The 24624-nt window shown below is 45.2% G+C and overlaps 1 protein-coding gene across 1 annotated transcript in view; it reads left to right on the top strand.

Moving 5' to 3' along the window:
- Window positions 1-491: 491 nt before the first annotated feature.
- The window catches only part of Erich1 (glutamate rich 1), a 63595-nt gene continuing 39462 nt past the window's right edge, over window positions 492-24624 (top strand). The window contains exons 1-2 of the mRNA XM_032918980.1: window positions 492-565; window positions 14649-14795. Of these exons, the coding sequence (XP_032774871.1) occupies window positions 544-565; window positions 14649-14795 (169 nt within the window). The 5' untranslated portion in view covers window positions 492-543. The remainder of the gene's footprint in view (window positions 566-14648; window positions 14796-24624) is intronic.

The following is a 24624-nucleotide window of genomic DNA, read 5'->3' on the forward strand; positions in this document are numbered from 1 at the left end:
TCTCTAAGCTAAAAGCAAAGTGGAAGACGACACAAAGAGAAGATCCCTAGACGCGAAGCAGAGGGAAGCACCTCCGGCGTGCTGGAGCCGCGGTCCAACCAGCAGACCTGGTGAGGGGCGCGCGGAACGAACAGCAGGTATCTGGGAGACCTTGTCTTGCCTCAAGCTTCCAAGTCTTCCTTCTCTCTTCTGCAACCTTTCTCCACCAAGTTCCGCAAGGGTGCAGAGCCGGTACTGTCCCCAGCTGTGTCTTGGCCCATGTCCATCACCGGGGCAAATGGCAAACCGCAAGAGCAGAGCTTAGGCGGTCACCAGCCTTCCGCGCAGGCTCCAGAGCCAGGCTCCTAGAGGCAGAGTTTAAGCCACGCCCGGGCCTCATGCGAGCCAATCCACCCCCAGGTATGGATGATTGACATCCGGCGGCGGGGAATTCGGGTCCGGATTAGGCACTCCTAATGTTGTGGGCGGGCCTACACGAGAGGAATCCGGAAGCGCCGCGCGACTGGCGGCGGCTGGGGCCGGAGATCCCGGCCCGGGTCCAGTATGTCTTCTCTTCGGAAGCAGGGTAGGCAGGAAGCGCGGAACGCAAACGGAAACTGGATCTGAGATATCCAAGGGTGGCGGACGTGGTAGGCTGATCACCCTGAGCACTGGAGGATCGTGGGGCTACAGGGACCTTTAGTGTCTAGGGCAGGATGGGGCATGATGGGCCCTGAGGTACCCCGGGTCTGAAGGGATATGGAGTTTGTGGGGCTCAAGCGGCGTGAAGGTCTTTGGACACTCCGTCTCCTGGTGGCTTCCCCCTCCTGGCTGGGCCGGGCGGTGTCACAGCCTTTGGGGGCCTCTGTTGTCTCTGGACCACACTAGTGGAGCAGAGGCCTCCTGAGCCTCTGTGTTCTCATCGGACTCTCGGATCTTCTTTGCCTAGTAATAGCGCTGGGGTGGAACTGGCGCGTGGGAATGGGGATTGGGGTGATGGCAGAGGACCCAAGACCTAGTGTCTGGAGGGCTGCCTTCCAGGCCAGCGCTCATCTCTGGGTAGCGCCCCAAGGTCCTGGAAATGCAGTTTGTGTGATGGGAGTAGAGACTGAGGCTTTTCTGTGTTTAAAACATGCTTCTCTCTTGTGAAGGGGGACTGGGGGGGTGGGGGACGGCTAGTGGCAACTGCATATAGTTAATATGGATCTGCTTAAAAAGCAGGAAACTAATTTCTCGTCAATGAAGAGAACCCTAAACAAATTAGTATAGTTCTTTGTTCTTTACTAGCGACCTTCCACTTCAGCCTCAGCGACTTCCTAGTTTCACCAGACTGCTTGGAGAAAGAAATAAGATGACGTCAGGGATTAGAAAGGACATATCCCTTTCAAAACAGTCAGATGTTATGTTCCAAAACGGGCATAAGCGTTCTTTACTGAGTAGCAAAACCTTGTTCTAGTCCTCCCCAGGAAGAGGATTCAAACCCTTCTAGGTTAATAAATGTTCTGCTGTCTCCTGGTTTGATTTCATTTGTCTTCTTGTATTCAAACACTAAACTACTCTCTGAAAACGGTCTCTTTTTCTATCGGAGAGAATATATGACAACATTATCAGGCAAAATGTCAATAGTTTAAGGATGTTGTGTTTGGAGGGATGAGGATAGATTAATACTTGTTGAGAGTACAAAATGTAAGTACTCTTCCAAAGGACCCTGGTGGGTTCCCAGCTCCCACATGGTGGCTCCCCAACCTGCTGTGACGCCAGGTCCAGGGGATCTGAATCTGTCCTCCACAGACACCAGACGCCCACGGGGTGCCCAGACATACATACAGGCAAGGCACCCATGTATGTGTTTAAATATACACAAAATATATATATATATATATATATGTATATATCCACATAAGCGGAATGTTAACTTTTCTTCTTTTCTGAACATGACCTCCTGGAGAGCCCTGTGGTGGGAAACAAGCTCTGAGAAAAGAAGCATTCGAGCCCTGAGTGGGAATAAAAACGCTAAGTGCTTGCAGTTCGTCGAAGCAAAAGCGTGAAAGCAAAGCCGATGTGCCTCAGTCCTGTCCTCCCCCTTTGCACTGAGTAACAGTTTAGAAAAATGCCTGGCTGATGGACAGATTGTCACAGGTATCACTTAGAACTCAGATCCAACTGTTCCCCGAGGACATTGAATCTCGGTGGTGGAGAGAGGTGACCGGATATTTTTACTGTTAAAGACCGGGTCTCGTTTGGTGGCCCAGGTTAGTCTTGAACTCACAGTTATCCTTCTGTCTCAATCTCCCAAGTGCTGAGGTGGTGAGGGAAGATGCTGGACATTTCTACTTGCTTTATATAGAAATAGAATATATGCAGAGCTCTGAGCTGATGCTCGTTCGGCTAGTGTTTGTGGAGCACCCATGCTATGTAAGCTGCCTCGGGCATTAGGTATTAGTCCCCTCACTTGTACAGAGACATGGATGTAATCCAAGCGTGGGCCCTAGTGTGGAGAATGGTCCAAGGGTACTAGACTGTTCCTTCTCTGAGCACTTGTACAGCAAGAAAGCTTGTAAGGCGTAAGTAAGTGAAGATATTACTATAAATTCTTTGTGGTTTGGTTTGGTTTTTCTTCCGAAAAGTAGGATGCTTCTGCAATAGGCCTCGTAATGCATCAGTCTCTTATGACAATTTCTAGAAAACTCTGGAAAATTAATCGGAAGAATGTTTTGCCTCTAAAACAACTCTATTTGAGGTTTAAAATTAGATTTTTTCTATTTTATGCTGGGGAAAAAAATGTCTGAACAGTTCTGCAGAATGTTGGCTGGGTCTCTGGTTCTCCTCGATCGAAGGGACTCACCTGCAGTTGATGTCTCAAGTACGGAAGTGAAAACTGGAACCCAGTGGGTTCTAGGCAGAGTAGAGTGGGACTTGTATACCCAAAACATAAACCTAGAAGTAGGCATTTAAGCCTGAGAAGGCCAGCTAGGGTGTGGCGTGGTGGTTATATGGGGATGGAGGGAGGAGAGAGAGAATGGGAGAAGGGAAGAAAGGTTTCTAGGAAAGACTCAGCTTGATAATGAACGAGATACTGAAAACTGAGACCTAGATCAGACTCTCAGGCCAGGTGCAGTGTCTGGATTGGGCGGAGTTTAATACTGGTATGGCTGGAGACTGCAGAAGGAGCCCTGAAGAAAGGACTTGAGTGGTCTGGTAACCCACATGATGCCATGCAGAGTGAGGCAGTAGGTTTCTTTGTTTACCTGCAGAGAAAGCAGCAGATGTGTAGGGAGAAGACTGCATGTTTGAAGGACAAGAGAAATACCAAGGACCTGGAACATCTTATAAATAGTATAAAGTCCTGCCCTACAGCCCCAGCCCAGAAAGTGTGAGTCCATAGGACAGGGCTGTGAGGAAGTGCAGCAGCATTTTCTCTTTGATGGCCTTCCCGTCTGTCTAGCCACAGAGCCACGGGTAAAAATAAGCCATCCTCAAGCTTCCCGATGCTGTGACCCTTTAATACGATTCCTCGGGTGGTGGTGACCCCCCAACCATTATGTTATTTTGTTGCTACTTCATAGCTGAATGTTGCTACTGCTGTAAATCATAATGTATCTTTTTTCATAGACTTTGGCAACCCCTTTCCCACTCCAAACCCCATAGGCTGAGAACCGCTGGTCTAGAACGTCTTTTCCAGTCACGGCATCTTTATGTGGAGCTCAAAATATGTCTAATGAAAAACAATGAACTGTAAAAGTAGAATTGTTGGTACTAAAATAATCTATCTCATGGCTCCACTTTCTAAATGCTGCTCACAGATTTGCCTCCTAGGTGGCAGTTGGCTATTTCTTAGCTCAGTCTGTCTGAGTGAGAAGGCAGTGCTGTAAGCTGAATAGTTGACCAAGGTCCCATCATGGCTTGTAACAGAACCAGCCCACCCTCCTGGCCCAACATGGTCTATAACAGAACTAGCCCGCTCTCCTGGCCCATCCTGGGCTGTAACAGAACCAGCCTGCTCTCCTGGCCCATCCTGGGCTATAACAGAACCAGCCCACTCTCCTGGAAATACTTTTTGCTCCCTCTTTCGCTACAATGTATTTTGGCCAATCTCAATGAAAGCTCTTGCAGCCTTGCCTGGGATTTATCTCGTGTCTGGGTAGATAATTGTGTGGCAAATGCTATTTAAAACCCTTTAAGAGAAAAGGTTTTGAACAAAGTGTACCCAAACACTTTTAAAAAAGTTTTAAGTACTAAAGTTTGGGCAAATGGATTTTTGTATTTGTTTGTTCCTGAGACAAGGTTTGTTTGTGTAGTCCGGGCTGGCCCTGAACATGATTAGAATCTTAAAATCCCGATCTCCCTGTCTCAGCCTTGGATTACCAAATTGCAAGCATGTGCCACAATGCCGGGCTCTCCGGTATATTTCTGCTACTTGGAGATAGATTCTAATCCAGGTCTATTCGAATCTTATTCGGAGCACTGTGCTTCTTTTAATTAATATTTCACGAAGTATGCCGGCTCCTATTTAAATCTAAGCTCATCGTTTTTCCACCTATAATTCTATCATTTATTGAATTAACATAATATACTGAACTTGTGAAGTGACAGTGTAACCAGCTTATTCATTTTTTTTCTAGATTATAGACAAAGGTTAAATACTTCACCTTTTTATAGGAAGAAAATGGGGGGGGTGACCTCTCATCATTTTCAGGATCTCTGCGTAAGCTGGCAAATATGTAGGCAGTTTGTTTAAACCAGTTTTTACTCAAAAGAAAGAACTCAGATTATCAGTTTTCAATAAACTACAGCAATCCTGATAAAATTAAAGTGCCCAATAAATATGTGTGTGTGTGTGTGTGTGTGTGTGTGTGTGTGTGTGTGTTTACTAAAGTAGAGGAACTTTTCGTAGTTTAAGTTGGTAAGGTAATTTGATTTGTTTTTATGGTATATTTTTAGTAGTGATATTTTGAGAGCTTTATCTTCAGTACACCAGAGCGAGGTGGGAAGGGGACACTGTCAAATTAGTTAAAGTTCCTATGTCATTCTGGCGCTTAAAGGCCTGAGAACTCTTGTTTTCCAGTAACAAATCTTTATGAAGCGAAAGGGTCTGTCATGAGCCCGTTTGTTCTGTGAGGCTCCTCTGAAAACGAAGACCTAGGAGTTCTATTGTAAAGGTTGTTTGTTGGTATTTGCTCTCAATCTCTTTTGCTTCCGTGTAATTTCTGTGAGCATATGGCTCTATCAGCGTTAACAGCTTTTCATGAACATTCCATTTTCAAATACTCTTTCTGAATTAATCTCACTCCCCATATCTCTAAATCAGCAGCTGCTGTGTAACAAACCTTTTCCTGGGGAGACGTAACACCCATGTACTCACCCCAGATAAGGAACCCATGACAGACCAAAGTGTGGATACCACCAAAGTCCAACTTGGTGAACCAATGAGTTTTACTAACGTTACTTACAGGAGTGTGAGTGAGGGGTCACTTACAGGAGCAGAAGTGACTCCTAGACAGCTGCATCGCCAGAGCCACCCCAGCATGGGTGACAACTCAAAAAGTTGGGAGCCCAAAGCACACTGCAGAACCTGCAGGCAGTTCACCAGACTGGAGAGTATCCTTCATAGATGCCTCAGTTTCTCCAAACCTCTTCCCCATAGCTCTGCTGGTTTCTGCATCTTCCGAGCAGCTGGTCTGGTCTCAGTCTTCTCAGCAGCTTGCTTCTCCTTACTGTGGCAGAGAGAAGCCTAGTGAATCTAGTCAGTTTCAGGGACTTCCTGACACTATTAATTTATTTACCTTCCCGTTTAAAGAGCCTCCCTGCCAGAGGAAACAGTTACACAACAACAGCACACACTTTTTTCTTCTGGAAATTACAGTTCCCAAAGAGGCATTAGTTTGTTGATACTATAATATTTTTGAAAATTTTTATTAGTCAATTACAAATTAGCATCATTTCCAGTGTCTTCCACCACTTCTCCTTTCTAGCTGTGCAGTATATGTTCAGTAAAGTGAAATTTATGTATTTATTCTAAATTTCGATAAGGCATATTATACAGAGAGATAACAAACACTTTTGTGTTCAAAATAAAACTTTAAAACTATATTAAAATATTCATCGAATTGATAGGATAACATTTGGTGGTCTTGAAGATTGCAGAATCCCTTTCTCTGATACAGTTTTAATTTTCTTTATTGTAGAAAAAAACATTATAAAAAGGGAAATGTATATTTCTGTTTGGCTTGTTTATTTTTACATAAGAGCTTTTCAGTTAGAAGCACACATCACACATTCTTATAATCGATGAAATCCTGCCACTAGAAGCGACATGCATGGAAGTGGAGTGCTTATCATGCTAAGCAAAATAGGCCAAGCACAGAAACAGAAGCTTATGTTTTCACTCACTTGCGGCACCTGAAAAACTTAGTAGCATAGGAGAGTAAAATAGTGGTGATTTGAGGCCAGGAGTAAAAGAAGAGAAGAGGCTTGGAGGTGGCTAGGTTAGACACTAAGTATCAAAATGCACTTGGCAGAAAGAATAGGTTGTTTTTAGCATGTTACTTTAATTTAAATTAGGTATATGTGTATGTCTGCGTGTGGGTGTGAGCATGTGAGCACAGGGCATGTGGAAACCATGTCCCTGGAGCTAGAGTTTTAGGCAGTTCTGAACTTTGATCCTTTGCAAGAGCAATGCATGCACCCCCACCCCCACCCCACCCCTGCAAGACAGAGTTTCTCTGTACAACAGCCCTAGCTGTACTGGAACTCACTGTGTAGTACTGGACTCTGTAGACCAGGCTGCCGTCCAACTCACAGAGCTCCTCCTGCTTCTGCCTCCTGAGCGCTGGGATTAAAGGCATACACCACCACCACCTGCCTTACTCTTACCCACGGAGCCACTCCAGCCCCAGGGAGAATAGATTCTTATGACACAGCAGGAAAGCTATGGTTTACTTTGCATGATGAATTTTACAATGCCCTACCATCTCCTTTATAAAAAACAAGAGGAGAGGCATACTTAAAGGTCCTGAGCACAAAGAAAAACATGAAGATATTTACTTTGATTTGACTACTATTTATATGCATTGAGGTGTTACACTGCTCCCCGTAAACATATAGCCATTATGTGTAATGTATAAAGAATAAGTAAAATAGAAAAGGAAGCTCCACACTCCTGTTCTCTTTACTGTTAGTAAGGAAGTAGGCGGGGCTGTGAAGCATCACAGAGGAATGTGGTACTTACTGACTAGTCCTTCTTGGAGGATCCCATTAGATCAGTGGTTCTCAACTTTTGACCCTCATGTTATGGTGGCCCCTATCTGTAAAATGGTCTCCGTTGCTACCTCATAACTATAACTTTGCCACTTATGAATTATAAATATCTGGTTTCTGGTAGTCTTAAGTGACCCCTGTGAAAGGGTCATTTGGCCCCCAAAGGGGTCGCAACCCACAGTTGTGGGAGAACCACCGTGTTAGACTCTTGCTGTGCGTACTAACATGGACAGAACATTTCGTTGAACGCTGCCATTAACACCTTTGTTAAAAATGAGGGATATGTTTGTTTATTACAGCCAACCATAAGATTTTTGAATCAAGAACCACATTGAGCAGAATTAGGGGTCCATAGGTCTGTCACCAGCAATCCAATTTCCCGTTCCTCAATCGGCAACACAAGTCCTTACCAGTTTCCCTAAGTGTCTAATTTCCAGAGAACTCAACACTCAAGCAAGCTTCATCTCGTTTGGTTTCTGCCTTTACATTGACATAGGAGTATGGAGAGCCTTTCGTTCTTTCTGGAAATTATATCACAATAACTCAATTCCCCCGTGGGAAGGAGACTTAATTTCTGTGTTTGGTATTGCGACATATTAATTTGAACTGGGATGTTTTCCTTCTCTTGGCTTTCTCCTGTATCCATCATTTCCTGACTCTGATTGCCCGGTCAGCTCGGTAATTGTGTTTGTTTTCCTGCAGGCTGCTTTTTAAAATTGGTATTAAGCACCCATTCCCCTGTCTTTCATTTTCCCGTGATTGCTTTTGACAGACACTATAGAGTTTCAAGCTAAAACTTGCTCCCACTGCTAGAAAGGGAGGCTGTTGGTAAGGGGTGAGAAAGACAAGGCTCCCTCTGGGTCCTGGCGGAGGCTTAGGAGTCTGTCGTGAACACCACTCGATTCTTATTTCGTTCACTGAGAACTCAGAGCTTTTGAAGCCCCTGGAACTTCTCAAGGACCAGGGAGACCATCTAGTTTTGTGGGAGTATTTTAATTTTTTTAAAAAGCACATTAGAATTTAAACAAAAAAAGAGATTCTTAACCATTAACTTGATTTTCAGGCCCATACTTATAGTATGTAAATCTACATGTCATGCACATAATATCCCTCCCCCCCCCCAAAAAAGTGCCAGGTAACAAAGGAACATTTTAGCACATTAAAAAAATTCTTTTTTCCCCTTTGAGACAGTCTAATTATGACAGGCTAGCCTTGAGGTCACTTTGTAGCCAAGAACAACCTTGAATTTCTGATCCTTTCTCCTCGTTTCCTAAGTGCTAGGGCTATAGGTTATGTACCATGATGCCTGGTTTCATGTGGTGCTGGGAACTGAATCCAGGTGGTTCTGGGCGCTAGGCTACCACCCTGTCAGCTGAGCTACATCTGCAGTCTAACCCCTGTATCCACTGTGGACTGACATACTAAGGCTCAGTTGTCTGTTTGTTTTTTTTTTTTTGTTTGTTTTGTTTTGTGTTGTTTTGTTTTAAATGTATCCATTTATGTCTGTTTTCAATATTAATCAAAAAGTAAGTTGGCACATTAGAAAGCTTGCATTATTTGCTGGAGAAGTTTCAGGAAGCGGTCAAGCAGTTTATAAGCTGTGTTCTAACCTGGATGGATGTTCAGTGTTAGCATTGAGTACTAAAGTGTCTTCGCAAAGCTATGATCTGAACTAGCCAAGTACTTCTAGGTTAGTGGACCGAGCAGTGTTAATGACTGGAAAGCCGTGCATTTTGTCTCTCGTTTGTAGACCCTGTGTGCCACCCCTATGCAGTGCACCTCCTCCACTCCCCTTAGAAGTACGAAGGGATTGAAGGGATCGTATTTACTATTGTTCTTGAGCATGCAGGGAGCAAGGAGACAAACAAGGGCAGGGCGTGGACTGTTTGAATTCAGGGGCAGGATTTTGGATAGCGGCTCCTATATCCACCTGCAGTCTCGACGGCAAGGACGGAAGGGAAGCCCGAGAATGGCCCAGCCCTGTTAGGTGGTAAAAGTAATTAATGATATTTTGATTTTGCTCTATAAGCTTTGCTCTTTTATAAGTGACTTTAAACGTTAAGATCACAGGCTGGAGAAACAGCTCAGCGGTTAAGAGCACTGACTGCTCTTCCAGAGGTCCTGAGTTCAGGTCCCAGCGGCCACATGGTGGCTCACAACCACCTGTGATGAGATCTGATGCCCTCTCCTGGTGTGTCTGAGGACTGCTACAGTGTACTTATATATAATAAATAAATAAACCATTTTTTTAAAAAAAATTAAGATCGCATTATTCTCAAGAAATACTTTATGGTTTTTACTGTGGCAGTTGAAAACATTTAGACATTTGTTGGCAATGTTATTTTAGATGTCAGGATATTAGGATTAAATCGGACTAATATTTATTAAGCTTAATGCTAAAGACAAAAGCTCCAGTCAGTAATGAGATACCCATGTTGACGTCTCTTTGAGGCCATCTGCATTCGAGCTCACTGGATCACTCACTGATTTGCTTTATAAATAATGCATGGGGATGGTGTGTGAGCCGCCTTTCTCGTCGCTGTGACAATATTAGTAGGAGAAACAACCTAAGGGAGGAAGAGTTTGTTTTAGCTCATGTAACCATCCATAATGGCCTCTCTGTGCCCACCCTTGCTCTGAATAAGGACACAGATTTAAGCTTTGGTACGATAGCCAGGCAGAGCCTCCATTATTCTAGCCCAACAAAACTGGCCCGGCCTACATCCTGCCACGTGGCCCAGTTACCTGTCCATCTCAGTCTGGTCCTGGCACCTGCTTCTTCATCCGGGTCCAGCTGGTCACCCTCTCGCCTCTGGTTCCTACCTGTGAACCCTCTCTTTCAGCCCGGAAGTCCAGCCTTAACTCTCCAGCCCTGCTATTGTCTGGTCAGCTCTTTATTTGACCAATCAGAAGGCGATGGAGAACAATGTTTACAAAATATTTAGGCAGGATATGCTTCATAATAATGACAATACCAAAGTCCGCCAGTACCGAACTCAGCAACTTAATGATGCAAAGTCAGTCGTTACACCACCAGGCTCCCGATGCTCCCCCTGAGCTCACAGTCTGGCAAGGAAGGCGTGGCAGTGATAACCGGCTAGCTGCAGCCACAAGAGCATGGGATAGCTGGGAAGGACACAGCTGTACTTCGGAAGCTTAGCGACGTGACTGCTGTTGCCTAGTTCCCTTTCTCTTTTTTCCTTTAGTCTGGGATCCCAGCCCATAGGATGCTACCGTCCACATCCGGGGTGCCCTCCCTCCTCAGTTATAACTCTCAGAAAAGCCTTTCACAGAGAAACCCAATGCCAGTCTCCTCAGTACTCCTAAATCCTAAGCTGACAACGACGATCAATAAACACAAGTTCACCCTTTGTCAATTTAATTCCCAAATACATCAACTTTAACTGATGGCATTGCCCTCCTGGCTCCCATAGTCTTATGGCCATTTTATAACATATGCATTCATTCCAACTGCAGAAGTCCCCATGTTCTTTCCCCCCATATGTGAGTGTTTTGCCTGCTTGTATGTATGGATACCATATGCATGTGTGATGCTCGCAGAGGCCAGAAGAAGGCATCAGATCTCCTGGAACTGAAGTTACAGGTGGTTATGAGCCATCGTGCGGACGCTGTGAATCAAACCTGGGTCTTCTCCAAGTCCCCATATTCTTAACAGTATCAATGGTTGTTCAAAAAGTACAAACGCTCTTCTGGCTCAAGACAATTTCAAGAAAAAACTGTAGCACATTTCCAGTACAATGGCATAGAGCTAGCATCACTGTTCTAATATGGAAGGACAAGAGAATGACTGGACCAAAGCAAGATGCAAACCCAAGACAACAGACACCTAATACTTGCACTCTGTGTGCATCATCGGAGACTCTCAGGGGCATCGTCTGGGCTCCAACAGCCTTGGGCATCCCTGTCCCTCCATTTCTGCCACCTGTAGCATATGAGACCTCTCTTTTGGGCTAGTTATAGAATATATCTACAGATTTCCTTGCTGGACTTCCTTTGATCCCGGCATTTCTGAGATCCTGGAGTCACCACTGCATGTTAGACTTTAGTTTTGACCTCTGAGGGATTTCCTCGTAGTAAAGTCAACTCAGCCACACATTGCTTGTCCTCAGCTGCTTTCTGGAATCTTGGTGCAAGCCTCCATAGCCCCGTAGGTCTTGTATTCTGTGTGCTTGCAAAACTAGCACCTCGTGGAAAATCCCACCAAATTCTCCTTCGGTTGTGAGATGTGATCTGGTCTCCTGCAATAGCTGTGATGACATCTGTGAGTGAACCTGGGGCTGCCCCGGGCAGATTTGATTGTTTTTGTTTTGTTTTTACAGCTAATCCTCCAACCACATTCTCATTTCAGGCTCTTTGAAATCAGTTTCACTTTTACGAATTGGATCCTTTGATGGGCGAGGTCTTTCCTTCAGGACACGCACCTTGTTTTCTCAGCGCAGAGCTTCTAGGTCTCTGTTTAGTCTGTGTTCTTCTCACCTGCCTTATTCGCAACTATAAAAGTACCCATGCCCTTTCCCTCACCAAACTGCACGTTATTCTTTTTGTGTATTTCCATTCCCTCACTCCTGGTGTGTCTAAGAGTGGTGAGCAGTAACCAATCATAACATGGGTGCAACGCTGTATTGAGAGTTCCCCTATTAACTGACTTAGTCCATTCACTTTGAATTTAGCCTCACTCAAACTAAAAGGACATAGGCAGAAAGCACCTAGATTCTCCACCAGAATGTAACAGAATGGGACCCAGCCTCCTTTACCAAGAGAGCCTTTGTCCTCCCCACCCCCCAAAAAAGCCTCATGAACTGGACTCTCACTGTCTGTATTGTTCTTAGGGTTCTGTTTTCTTGAACTAACACTGAGTGGCCCTTTAAGCTCCACTTACAGCACTTTAGGACTTTGCTAGCCCAGAGCTCCAAACTCTTCCACACCCTTCCCACAAACCTGTCTGAAAGCCTTAGGAGCCACACGATCAGCATTGTTGTGACAGCAGTCTCTATCTGATACCAACTGTCTGCAGTAGTTACATTTCTGTAACAAAGTGTCTGCTAAAAGCAACTTTAAAAAGGAAGGGTTTGCTGGAGAGATGACTCAGCCGTTAAGAGCACTGATTGCTCTTCCGGAGGTTCAGAGTTCAATTCCCAGCAACCGCATGGTGGCTCACGACAATCCGTAATGGGATCTGATGCCCTCTTCTGGTGTGGCTGAAGATAGCTAACAGCGTACTCATAAAAAGGAAGGGTTTGTTTTGACGTATAGTCTGAGAGTACAGGTGTGGAGTCACAGCTGCAGATGAGACAGCTGGTCAAACTCCATCTGGGACCAAAGAGAAGTGAGTAGTGAAGTTCCGTTTTTTGTTAGGTTTTTGCTTTTTGTTTTTTTTTTTTTTAATGTGTGACCTATCCCATTGATAGATGTTACCCTGACACAGAGGTACCTCAGTTAAGCCTTCATGGAACTGCTCTCATAGACAAACCCAGACATGCGTCCCTAGGTGATTCTAAATTCAGTCACGTTGAAAATAAGGGTTACCTATTTCAGATAGTAGGACGAGGTCATCAAAATAGTTACTATCAACATCTTGCCTTAACTCCTGTATTGAGCATTCCCGTTACGATAATGATGTTTGCAGCAGGATGGTGGTGGCATGCATTTTCTGAGTGCCTGCCACCTCTTGCAGAGAAGCGGTTGGAAGCCAAAGATAAGCAGCTTTTGATGACAAAATCCTAACCTAACATGGAACTCACAGTAGCTTCTTGGGCTTACGAAACACTTTAATATAGTTTGGGATGATGAAAGGTTCCTCTTTGGGTTGGTTTTTTTTTTTTTTTAATCTTGTCTTGTTTTGTCTGAACACTGTTGAGTTTCAGTTTACAAAGGAAGATCGCCCCTCGGCCCTGCTTGATGTGTATTGAGGATCTGTGTCTACTCTTGCACACTTGAAGTCTTATGACACTTTCCCATTCATCTCTTCTACATAAAAATTTGAGGTAGAAACTTTCAGGACTTTCTTATAATTGTGCGTGTGTTTATTTTTAAAACGTAAACTCATTTTCCTACATTCTTAAGTCCTTCTGTGGTCTCGATAGCCCAGGTCATTACTGTTACTGTTGGTTCTGTCACCCCACCTGTCTTATGATGAGGGCTGGTGTGGGAAGGATGCCTGTCTTTGGTACATCAGCGTTTTCACTGTTATATCTGTATCGCCCGAGGCTAGATTCAGAATTCCACTTTCTTTTTTTTTAAAGACTCCTTTTGCATTTGTTTGTTTATTTATTTATTTATTTATTTATTATGACAACTCCAACAATTGGGTATCTACATGTAGAAGAATGAAATGTGGTCCTTCTCTCTCGCCCTGCCCACAAATCAACTCCAAATGGATCAGAGATCTCAACGTTAGACCTGAAATGAGAACTTCTGCAAGAAAGAAAGAATAGCAAGTATCTTTAAAAAACAAATGTATTCGCTACCACTAAACCACGCATTTAAAGGGGTGGCTCTCAGCACAGATTCTCTGAGAGTATGGTGGAATTTGAAGACATGCCTTTTATAGCTAGGCTATCCCTGTACATGACCAGGGAAATCTCATCTGCTTCGTCCACAGGCCACCCTCGGGATCGTTTCTCACGTTTCCCATTGCAGGTCGCCGCCTTCAATCGTTTGGACTCTACCTCTTGCACTGACTAGCTGAGCATTCTAGGACCCTTAGGATTCCTGAGGGTGCAAGCGAGGGATCTCCACATGCACGCCGAAGCTTTACAAGCTCTGCAAAACTGTTTCTCCAGTTATACCTGTCAGCTAGTTCAGTTTAAAGGAGAGAGATGTTGGAGCAGGTTTTACCCTTCCATGGCCCCCTGGTCTCCTCAGAGCTATTCTGTCTATCAGGCTATAGGAGCAGTATGACCCTCACAAAGACTGCCCAGCCTGGCTAGTTTCTGGAACCTAGCGCCAATTCCACCGTGTGGTGGCTCGTTGACTGTGGGCAGTGTAGGAGAAATTCAGTGTAAGACCGAGTCCCATCGGGGAACAGCAGTCATAGAGCACAGGCACCCCCTGCAAGTGAGATAGCGAGTAAACCTCAGAGCATCCTAATCCCTAGCTGGTCTAGGATCCTGCCCTGTCTGCAAGTCCACGCCTTCTGAAGGCCAAAGCACGGAGGTGATCATCCTCTTAGTGGGGGGGTCATTTGAGGATCAGCGTCCATGGGCGTCCATTTGAATTGTGGGCTCTGAGATGTTGTCTGCATGCTGGCCTGAGAGGATGTGCCACGCTGGGGACCAGTGCTGGGGACAGTCTCTTGGCTGTGGGATAATAAGGACGCCCTTGTTTTGAATGAAAGCCATATGTGATTCAAGTAAATGCAGGAAATAATTGCTAATCGCTTGCCTTTGTAGTGTTTACTGAGAAAGTGCTGAAGAGACTTTTCCCTAACGTCTCAAGTGGTCAAGAAAAGGGCACTCCCCAGACTCCAGCTTTGGACACACCATCCAAGGACGCGACCCCTGAAACGGTACAGCAGAAGCCAGTTCGTGGTCTGACAGGTAAGAATGGATTGCAGGCATCCCTGTTTCTCTTAACTCTGGACAGTATATCCGCTTAGCCCGGGGCGTCTGTGGATGAACACGCTTTTCAAGTCTTGACAGCCGATTTTGGCAAGACAGGCCTCACGCTGTACACGCGCAACGGGACTCAGTGGAGGGCATCTGGTGTCAGTACGTCCCAGCCACACACGGAGGAGGTCACAGCGTAGTTTTTGTTGGGTTCATTTCATGTTTTGTGCTGGTAAAGGAGACCGGACGTGGGTAGGCTTGGGCTCAGCTACAATTAGAACAGGAGCCTCTGCTGCTGTCCCCTTATCCAGTCATTGTCCTGACTCCTGGCCACCCCTTCAGTACCCATTCGGCTTCTATCAACTCAGGGAGGGCAGGCAATGGTTCTTGCACATTGCACTCTGGCAAATACATGTCCTGGAGACATGGGGCAACAGGAAAAGCTACAGGGAGAGCCCCAACAATGCCAGTTCCCACACAGCATTGTTGTGTCGACCTGAGAGACTGTTCCTCAGAAGACTCTTGCTTAGACCACGCGATATACAGGCACAGCAGGGGAGAGTTCTCTTGTTCCTGACAGACATATAAATATATAAAAGCTAATCTTGAGCTTATGACCCTTTTGAGATCACTTCTCTGTCATTTTTTAATATTATTTTTATTCATTGGGATTATAATTATACCATTTCCTCACCTCTCTTCCTCCCAAACCCCCTCCCGTGGACCCCACCCACTGATTGCTCCAGCTCAAATTTCCTCCCCTCTTTTCTTTCAGTGTTCTCCCATGTGGGTTTGGGGTGTGTGTGTGTGTGTGTGTGTGTGTGTGTGTGTGTGTGTGTGTGTAAATATATATACAGATATAACAGATATATGTGTACATATATGTATATGTGTGTGACATATGTGTATGTGTATGTCATTAATATATATATACGTATGTATGTATATATACATACACATATATATATTCATGAATATATAAATACAGCCTGCTTGGTCCATATATTGTTGTCTGTATGTATATGATTTCAGAGCTGACCATCTGGTCTTGGTAACCAACTGGAGGCCTTGGAGAAGACTATTTCTCCCACCGTCAGCCTCCCTTGGTTGCCTGTAGTCCTTTGTCTAGGGTCAAGGCCCTGTGAGCTCCGCTCCTTGCATGTTAACATGTCGTCATTGTTCAGGCCTTGCTTAGGCAGCCATGTTGGTGAGACTCCATGGGTGTATCTTCTTTGACATTTCTAGGTGATACAATCTTAGCAGACATCATATTTCTATAAATACTGAAATCCTTCTGATGCCTCTTGGGCAATGATCCCTGAACCTTAGGTACAAGAGTTATGTTGTAAATGTGTCAGTTGGGACGAAACACCACACAGTCTTTTGATCGCTTGTTCTCTGCATTTTTCGACCAATTATGGTTTTCTGTGATGGTCATTGCAAAAAGAACTTTCCCTTATTAAGCTTGTGAGTTACACTCATCTATGAGTATAAGGATAGATATTTAGATGCAGTTAGAGATTGTGTTGGCTTAGTAAAGTGACAGTTTTACATTCTTTTCCAGATCCTTGAAATCTCTTATACCAGGTTTCCCTCTTTTTGAGTGGGTCTTAAGTCTGATTAGAGAGCTGTTGGTTACCACCAAGCTGTGTGCACCACTGCTGCATTCTTAGGGTCAGAGAGCCATGGTAGTCGATGTGGTTTGTAGGCGTCATAGGACTATTGGTTGCTTCCCTCCCTTGGAAACATGCATCAATTCTTCTGGTACCGTGAAAGGTGGTCTTCAGGGAGGAGGTTATCAGGTCCTTTTGGGTCCTGCATTCAAAGTGCGTGGTGTCTTCAGCAACTGGAACTTACCCTCCCACCTCAGGGAGGCAATCAAGGGCAACAGTAATAGCCTATAATGTTTTGGAAGTCTCTTGGGCAGCTCTGATCACCAGTTCAGAAGAAGGTTTCTCATGCCTGGTCTTGAAAGGTTTTGATAGGTAGCCCATGGGTCTTGGGGAAGCACTGTCAGCACAGGTGTGTGTGTGTGTGTGTGTGTGTGTGTGTGTGTGTGTGTGTGTGTGTGTGTGTGTGTGTGTGTGTGTGTGTGTGTGTGTGTGTGTGGGGTGTGTACTATATGTAATGTTAGGAAGATAAACAATGTTCCTTTGATGTCTTTAGACATCCTCCTTGCTATTTTACCATCCTTCATGTGTATCTCCTTCCTCCCTATCAAGTTAAGGCCCCCACATACCCCTTTTCCTATTTCCCCCTAAGATCAGTTAGACCTTGCTAGGCACCCCCAGTGGTTCCTCTCTATTTTCCTGTAGTTACTACAGGATCTATACTCACATCTTGGAGCCAGGAACCACAGATACAAGAGAATATGTGCTATGTGTCTTTCTGGGTCTAGGTTACCTCACTCAATCTATCTTTTCTAGTTCCAGCCATTTAACTGCAAATCTCATGATTTCGTTTTTCTGCACAGTTGAATAGTATTTCATTGTGTGTGTACCAGATTCTTGTTATCCGTTCATCTGTTGTGCATAAAGCATCAGTGACCATGACTGAGCCAGTATCTGTGGACGAAGGATGCCAAGTCCTTCGGGCGTGTGCCACGGAGTGCTGCAGCTGGGTCATATGGTAGACTTATTTTTAGCTTTTCGGGGGGTCTCTACGCTGATTCCCAATCCCCTCAACAGCGTGTGAAGTCTCCCTGTGCCCTGTAACCTCACAAGCATCCGTTGCCAGCTCTTTTGTTACCTTTCCCATTCTCACTGGGGTAAGATGAAATCTCAAAATTGTTTTCACTAGCATTGCTGCAATTGTTAGGGATGACGAATGTTTTTGAGGTATTTTTTAACCGTTTTTTATTTCTTCTACTGAGAACTCTGTTCAGATCCAAAGCCCATTTGTTAATTGAGTCAGTTGTTTCCGACTCTGTATTTTTGAGTTCTTCATACATCCTGGGTATGAATTCTCTGTCAGATTTATAACCGGCAAGGATTACTATTTTGTGAGCTTCTTCACTCAGTTTGGCTGTTCAGAAGCTCGTTAGTCCTATGAGGTCCCACTTGTCCAATGTTGGCTTTAATTCCTAGGCAAACGGTGTCCTACTCAGAAAATCCTTTCCTCCCCTATGTCCTGTAGTGTGCTGTTTCCTTCTAGCATGCCCCATGCTACATTAGGTCTTTGATCCAATTGGACTTAGTTTTTGTTCGAGATGAGAGATATCAGTTTAACATCTGTCTTCCACATGTGGACATCCAGTTTTCCCAGCACCATCAATTGAAGAATGCTGTCTTCTTCGTGTTGTAAAAATATAAAATATAAAAAGATATTGTTGTCTTTTACCCCGCTAGGTCCAGCACCGCGGTGCCCCAAGATATCTGCTAGATAGCTTGGTGGAAACATATCTCAATTCCGTGGTGGCCCAGTGTCTCTTGCCGCTGCACACTTTCCTACACTCAAACCGTCACATAAAAGAACACACAACACAATAACCTTTGACCCAATTGGGAAGATATAATTGCCCACTTATACATACAAAGCCCGGTACCATCCATCCCTGGAGAACATTAATATCAACCTGTAAATACACAGAGCGAGAGAAATCTTTACGTCAGCCTCCATCGTCCTGCCACGGCTTCTCCCTCTCTCCCCCTCCTGTCTCTCCCTCCCTCTGTTCCAGTCTCCTCCTCTTCCTTCAAACTTCTCTCCCGCCCATCCTTCCTTCTCCTTCAATGACAGGTCTCCTTCTATCTTGTGCCTGCCTCACCTATGACATCCTCCTACATCGTCGGTATATGTCTTGGGCATTTTTGTCAAATGTCAGATGGCTGTAGTTACCACACAGTCATGGCACAATGAGCACAGTGCTGTTGTTTGTGTCTCAGTGGTCCTTTGTGTATTAGTGATCATAGATTCATTTTTTTTTGTCCTACAGATTCTTGGCTACAGTCTTTTTTCTCTTCAGCCCTAACTACTGCTTCCCGTGTTTCCCCTAGGTTTGGTCTATGGGGTGTAAAGGTGGTTTGTGTCAAGGAAAGTTTTCCTTTCTTCTACAGCTATGGCAGGGAGCTGGTACAGTAATCTAGGATGGTCGTCATAGTCTTTTGAATGCATTGCTCATGCCCAAACTATCAGTCATGTTTCGTTGCCTACCAGACAGCAGGCACCACTGTCTGCATACCTCCGTCCTCTTGCCGTAGGAAACTGAACTGGAAGCTGGTTTCCTGCTTAAGAGGTTAACTTGGAGCAGCTGCGAGTGTGAATCTCGGTAGGAACACATGGTTTTGTTTTGTTGGGTTTTTTTTTAAAAAGATTTACTTATTTATTTTATATATAAGTATGCTGCAGCTGTCTTCAGACACACCAGAAGAGGGCATCAGATCTCATTACAGATGGTTGTGAGCCACCATGTGGTTGCTGGGATTTGAACTCAGGTCCTCTGGAAGAGCAGTTAGTTCTCTTAACCTCTGAGCCATCTCTCCAGCCCTTGTTTTGTTTTTTAATGTTTAGCAAGATTCGGGAGGAGAGAACTGGGAAACCATAAAGGCAACGATTGAGCAGGACATGGTCTGACATCCTATTCCACACCCGTTCATTAAAATGATTCAAGTCTTCAGGTGTGGGGTAAGGGATGATTGGCATCTGGACTGACTGAGGGGGGTTAGCTCATGTAGCCAGGAACAGGGCAGCTGCTGAGAAAGTGTCGCCTGGAGGTGGTTTGCAGCCTGTAGGCAAGCTTTTTGACTGCCACGGGTCTTGTAATTGGGAGCCTGAGCCAACTTCCCTTCCCTCTCTATGATGTGGGAGGACACAAGCCGCATCAGACAGTTCTCTGAGCTTCAGGTTATAAAGCTGAGCACTCGGTATTTGAAACTGGTTTGCTGTGTATATTCATAGACTGGAATGCTCTTGGTGCATTAAAGCCAGGCTGTGAAGTATGTGCGTATACATTGCTTGACATGAGAGAAGTGCATTCCAACCACGTGGGCAGTTCAGATTTTAAGCGTTCAGTTGTGTTTTAATAACGGCAGCTTTATTGATGGAACTGTGGGAAATGTTTACTCTTTTCCTTGACTGATGACCACACTTGCTGTACAACGTTGTGAATTTTCATTATTATTCTTCGGTTGGTTTTTTTTGTTGTTGTTGTTGTTTGTTTTGTTTTTGAGGTATAATAGCCTGATCCATAGCCACTTAGGGAAATTCATGAGGGTAATCTAGGGGGAGAGAGGCATGATATTTCATGGTTTGTCATATGCAAAGGAATATTTAATTGCACGCATGTGTATAATATGGGCTAGGGATGCAAAAGGGGGGCTCTCGGGGTGGACAGGCATCCGGAAGTTGCAGGGTGGGGAGGCAGTGGGAGTGAGTTGACAGCAGGGTACACTGATCTGTACATAGTACGGATCCTGCAAACATGTATGCTGACTGTAATTGTTTAAAGATATTAAAAATATGTGAATGAGAAAAAGCCCAAATCTAGTTTTATAATTTTCTTGAATACTCCCTGAGATCTTCCTCCTTAACATGAATGGGAAGTGGAGAAATTAAACGTGGTGTTGTTCATCGAGAAGAATGTTTTAAGGTTTGAAATCGCCAAATCCTTTTGAGTCTCACTGTTAAGGACAGCTCCAGCGGAAAAGTAACCACGGGATCCATGTCAGTTTCATTTTTCCTGTAGACGCATGCCTGGAAACATACCGTGTGGATTTAAGCATCCTCCCTGGAATTGCATGGAGAGACAGTCACTCGCGTAAGCTCGAACACCTCCCAGTGACTCTCCCACAGGGCAGCGGTGTCCGCCTTTCTGTTGCCACTTTGGATCAGGTTCCCTTGCTCTGTAGATCAGTGTACACACTCATTTCTGCATCTTCAGGTCTTCTCTAGTCCCCTAGGAAAGGGAGGTATCCTTCATCAGCCATATTCAGTCAATAGCATGTTAACCTTGTCTGGGGAAGTACAAAGGGAAGACAAAGGGACACCAACCACAGAGAGAGACAGAACCCCACCTCCAAACCCCCTCTCCAAGAGCTGATTTCTAATGTCCCCTGAAGGCACTATTCTTTGTATTGTTCCTACTGGGTTGCTGTGCTCCTCGGTCTTACCGCTAGCATGGGGGTGCTGTCCTTGGTGCTGATTCCAGTCCAAAGGCTCCTTGTCCTCCGATGCGGTGTCCCGATCCGTGTGGTGCTGTCCTTGGTCCTGGCCCCTACGGCGCTCTCCTTGCTGCTAAGCCACTGGTGTGCACTTGATTCAGTTCTCCAGCAGCTGTTCAAACTGAGACTCGGACTTCATGGATACTTGCAATGAGTCCCATCCTAACCTAGCTGTGATGTTAGTGCTTAAAATCATATCTGGCCCAACAAATGCCTTTGCCTGCCCAAAATGATACCATAGGACCTGGATTTATAAAATCTGAGCAGTCAGGTAGACCTCCAGGGGTCAGAGAGTCTGAAATCCATCACTGCAGTGCAGAAACAACACTAGGAATTACCAATCAGACAGCAATTTCTCTTATAAACATATTGTGCGGTGATTATAGGTTGTGGAGTAGCAAAACAGACACATTCCGCCAAGCTTAAACTCACACTCTACTGGGGACATGATCAAACCTGTGAAAAAAGTAATGGAAATGTGGGGGAAAATGCAATAAAACTGTGCCCATGGTATGGTTAGCTACAAATGTTTCCCTGGTTTCTGCAGAGGGGAGATTGGAGAGATAGCATAGCACAGGAGGCAGCCACAGAGGTGCATTTGAAATGCCGCATGCCAAGGTCCAGGAGCTGACTCCAGTAAGGGGCACTGTGAGGGCCACTCTCAATGACAGGCCACTGTGCACACATGGTTATGAAAAACACAGCATGAATGAGAGTTTAAGCCAGACAGACCACTGAAGTCAGGGCACAGCGAGGCCCTTGCCCAGCGAGGCGACATCCCTTCGGCCTTTCCTTGTTTAGGTGGTTAATTACAACTGGCCCTCCATCCACATTCAGACATTTAAGTTGAGACTTTATTTAGCTTAAATTTAAAACCCTGTTTCCCATTATGCTAACAGCTTGTGTCCAGCACTCCTTGGCCACAATTGGTGATGTAGGAATTGAGGCAATGGACACTCAGATACAGAGTATTTTTACCTGCAGTGTTCTCCTGATCTTCCAGTCCACAGAGCACAGTGAGACTAATGAGTAGTGGGTTGTGGTTTGTTTTTTCCATTTATTTTGTTGAGACCACCTGCATAGCTGAGGAAAGATGAGCTGACTATTTAGAGTGATGCAGAGTGATGCAGAATTTTAAATTGAACAATAGAATACAGAAGTGCGAGACCACACAGGAGAAGTCTTTCCCTATAAGTTATACATATATATATGTATATATACACACACACATACACACACACACACACACACACACACACACACACACACACACACACACACATAGCCCAGGGCCATAAAAAGTATAGATTATACCTATCAGAATTGCCACAAACAATGAACTAAGAAAACATTGGCAACTGCTAGCACTGGGCTAACTTTTTAATATCTAAAAAGTTAGCATGTTCATTAAAAAAAAAGGATAAATATCTCAGAAAAAAATGGGCAAAGCAGGGTCACTGGCATTTCACAAACCAAATATGCGACTCTCCCAACAGTAACGAAATAGAGCGCTCAGCTTCTACTAATGTGAAAAACACAAATCACAAGTGAATTGGGATCCCGTTTTCATCTCTAATGTTGCCGTGGACTCATTGGCCCATGCCCTTTGTCAGGCGTGCAAGCCTGACCGTGACTGAAGGCAGACGGAAGATATGGTCAGCTCCAAGTACACCATGCGTGTCCAGAAGTTCTACCTCTAGCCCAGTCTCCCTGTGAACTAACTCCTATATACCAAGATTGACACACTCGAAATTATTAACGATGACGTTGCTCAGAATAAAGAGAGATTAGAAGTCTCAATCTTCGCCACTTCGAGCTAGTTCGAACCTTTTTCCGTGTTTATCCATCTGTTATCTGTGGGCAGAGGAGCGCGTGCTTGCGCCATAGTGTACTTGTAGGGGTCAGAGGACAACCTATAGACGTCAGTTCTGCCCACTGTGCACGTTCTGGGATCGAACTCAGGTTTCCAAGCTTGGCAAAAGTACTTTACCTGCTAAGCCTTCTCACCGACCCTGGGACTGGGAGAAGGGTTGATTAAGTGATTTGTAGAACACGTGTTCTGTGGGGGGCTATGCTCACTTCAAAAGGCATACGAGCCCCTAGGTGGTCTCCTAGAGTGAGGACCAAGATAGTGTTATCAGGTCGGAAGACAAAGACATTAAATTTACCACAGGCTTCACTACAGAGAATGAGACAGGAGCAGTGTGTCTTTCTGTTCTCAGACTCACCAGGAGCCTTGCAGAAGTCCACAGCATAGAGCAAGATTCACTGCTTCCCAAGAAAGGAGGCAGGAGGCCAGAGCACAGTGGGAGGGAGACTTATTGTTAGACTTGTATGTCTCCCCTCACTGACCTTTGCACTACCCGTGATGTAACTCTCCCCTCACTGACCTTTGTACTAACTGTAATGTAACTGTCTCCCCTCACTGACCTTTGCATTACCCGTGATGTAACTCTCCCCTCACTGACCTTTGTACTAACTGTAATGTAACTGTCTCCCCTCACTGACCTTTGTACTACCCGTGATGTAACTGTCTCCCCTCACTCCACCTTTGTACTACCCGTGATGTAACTGTCTCCCCTCACTGACCTTTGCACTGCCCGTGATGTAACTCTCCCCTCACTGACCTTTGTACTACCCGTGATGTAACTGTCTCCCCTCACTCCACCTTTGTACTACCCGTGATGTAACTGTCTCCCCTCACTGACCTTTGCACTACCCGTGATATAACTGTCTCCCCTCGCTGACCTTTGTACTACCCGTGATGTGACTGTAGAACATCGTCTTGTAGAAGGGAGCAAGTGAAGATTCTTTGACACCCGCATCACTTGGGCATCTTTCCAATCACATACCTATCAGAAGACCATCCTGTATGTCTCAGCACAAACATGGTTCAGCCTTGGCCAGAAGGCCAACATGATTGGGAAGAGCAGCGGATATAGAAATTGGTTAACGAGATGATAGTGATGGAATTGACTGTTGATGATAATAATGAAATAATTGTTTCTTTGGTTCACAAGGAATGTTAGCCACTATGGCTGCGACAGCAAACCTCGAGTTGAAAAGGGGAGGGGCCGCCAGAGCGCTAACTTTGGGTGGAGCTGGTCATAGCCAGGGGCAGACTGGAGGGTGGAGTATGTTTCAGAGTTTCGGTCTTAGTTCACGTGGTTGGTAAGTGCCCATTGAACTTACTGCTTTGTCTTCATTTTGAAGCAAAAGGAAAGGCCACTGTGGAGAGGGAAGAGCTAGCTACAGTGTGTTCAGGCAGCACCAAGGACCGTGGATCCAGGGCCCCACTTGATTCTGTGTCCAGCGCAGGAGCAATGGGTGTGGCTCCAGGAGAGGATGAAGAGTCGAGCCAACCTTCCTGGCCGTGTCCCACAGACAGACAGAGCTGCCCGAGCACACTCCTCTGCGTAGGGATCTCCAACCCCACCGCTCATCCTTTGTGTGTTACCAGACATTCAGAGCTGATGGCTTTCACTAGTAAAGATGGATTCCCACCTGCCTTCTTGTGCCTTCACTCCTCTCCCGGGGAAATCAGTGGCCCCAGGGGCTGTGCTGACAGACACAATACACTTTGCACTACCTTGACATAACGGACTGTAGAAACAAATGGCTGCTAGCCACGCCAAGTCTCACCCAACTCACCCTATGCCTGCGCT

Source organism: Rattus rattus, chromosome 13 (assembly GCF_011064425.1).
Source record: "Rattus rattus isolate New Zealand chromosome 13, Rrattus_CSIRO_v1, whole genome shotgun sequence".
Taxonomy (NCBI): Eukaryota; Metazoa; Chordata; class Mammalia; order Rodentia; family Muridae; genus Rattus; species Rattus rattus.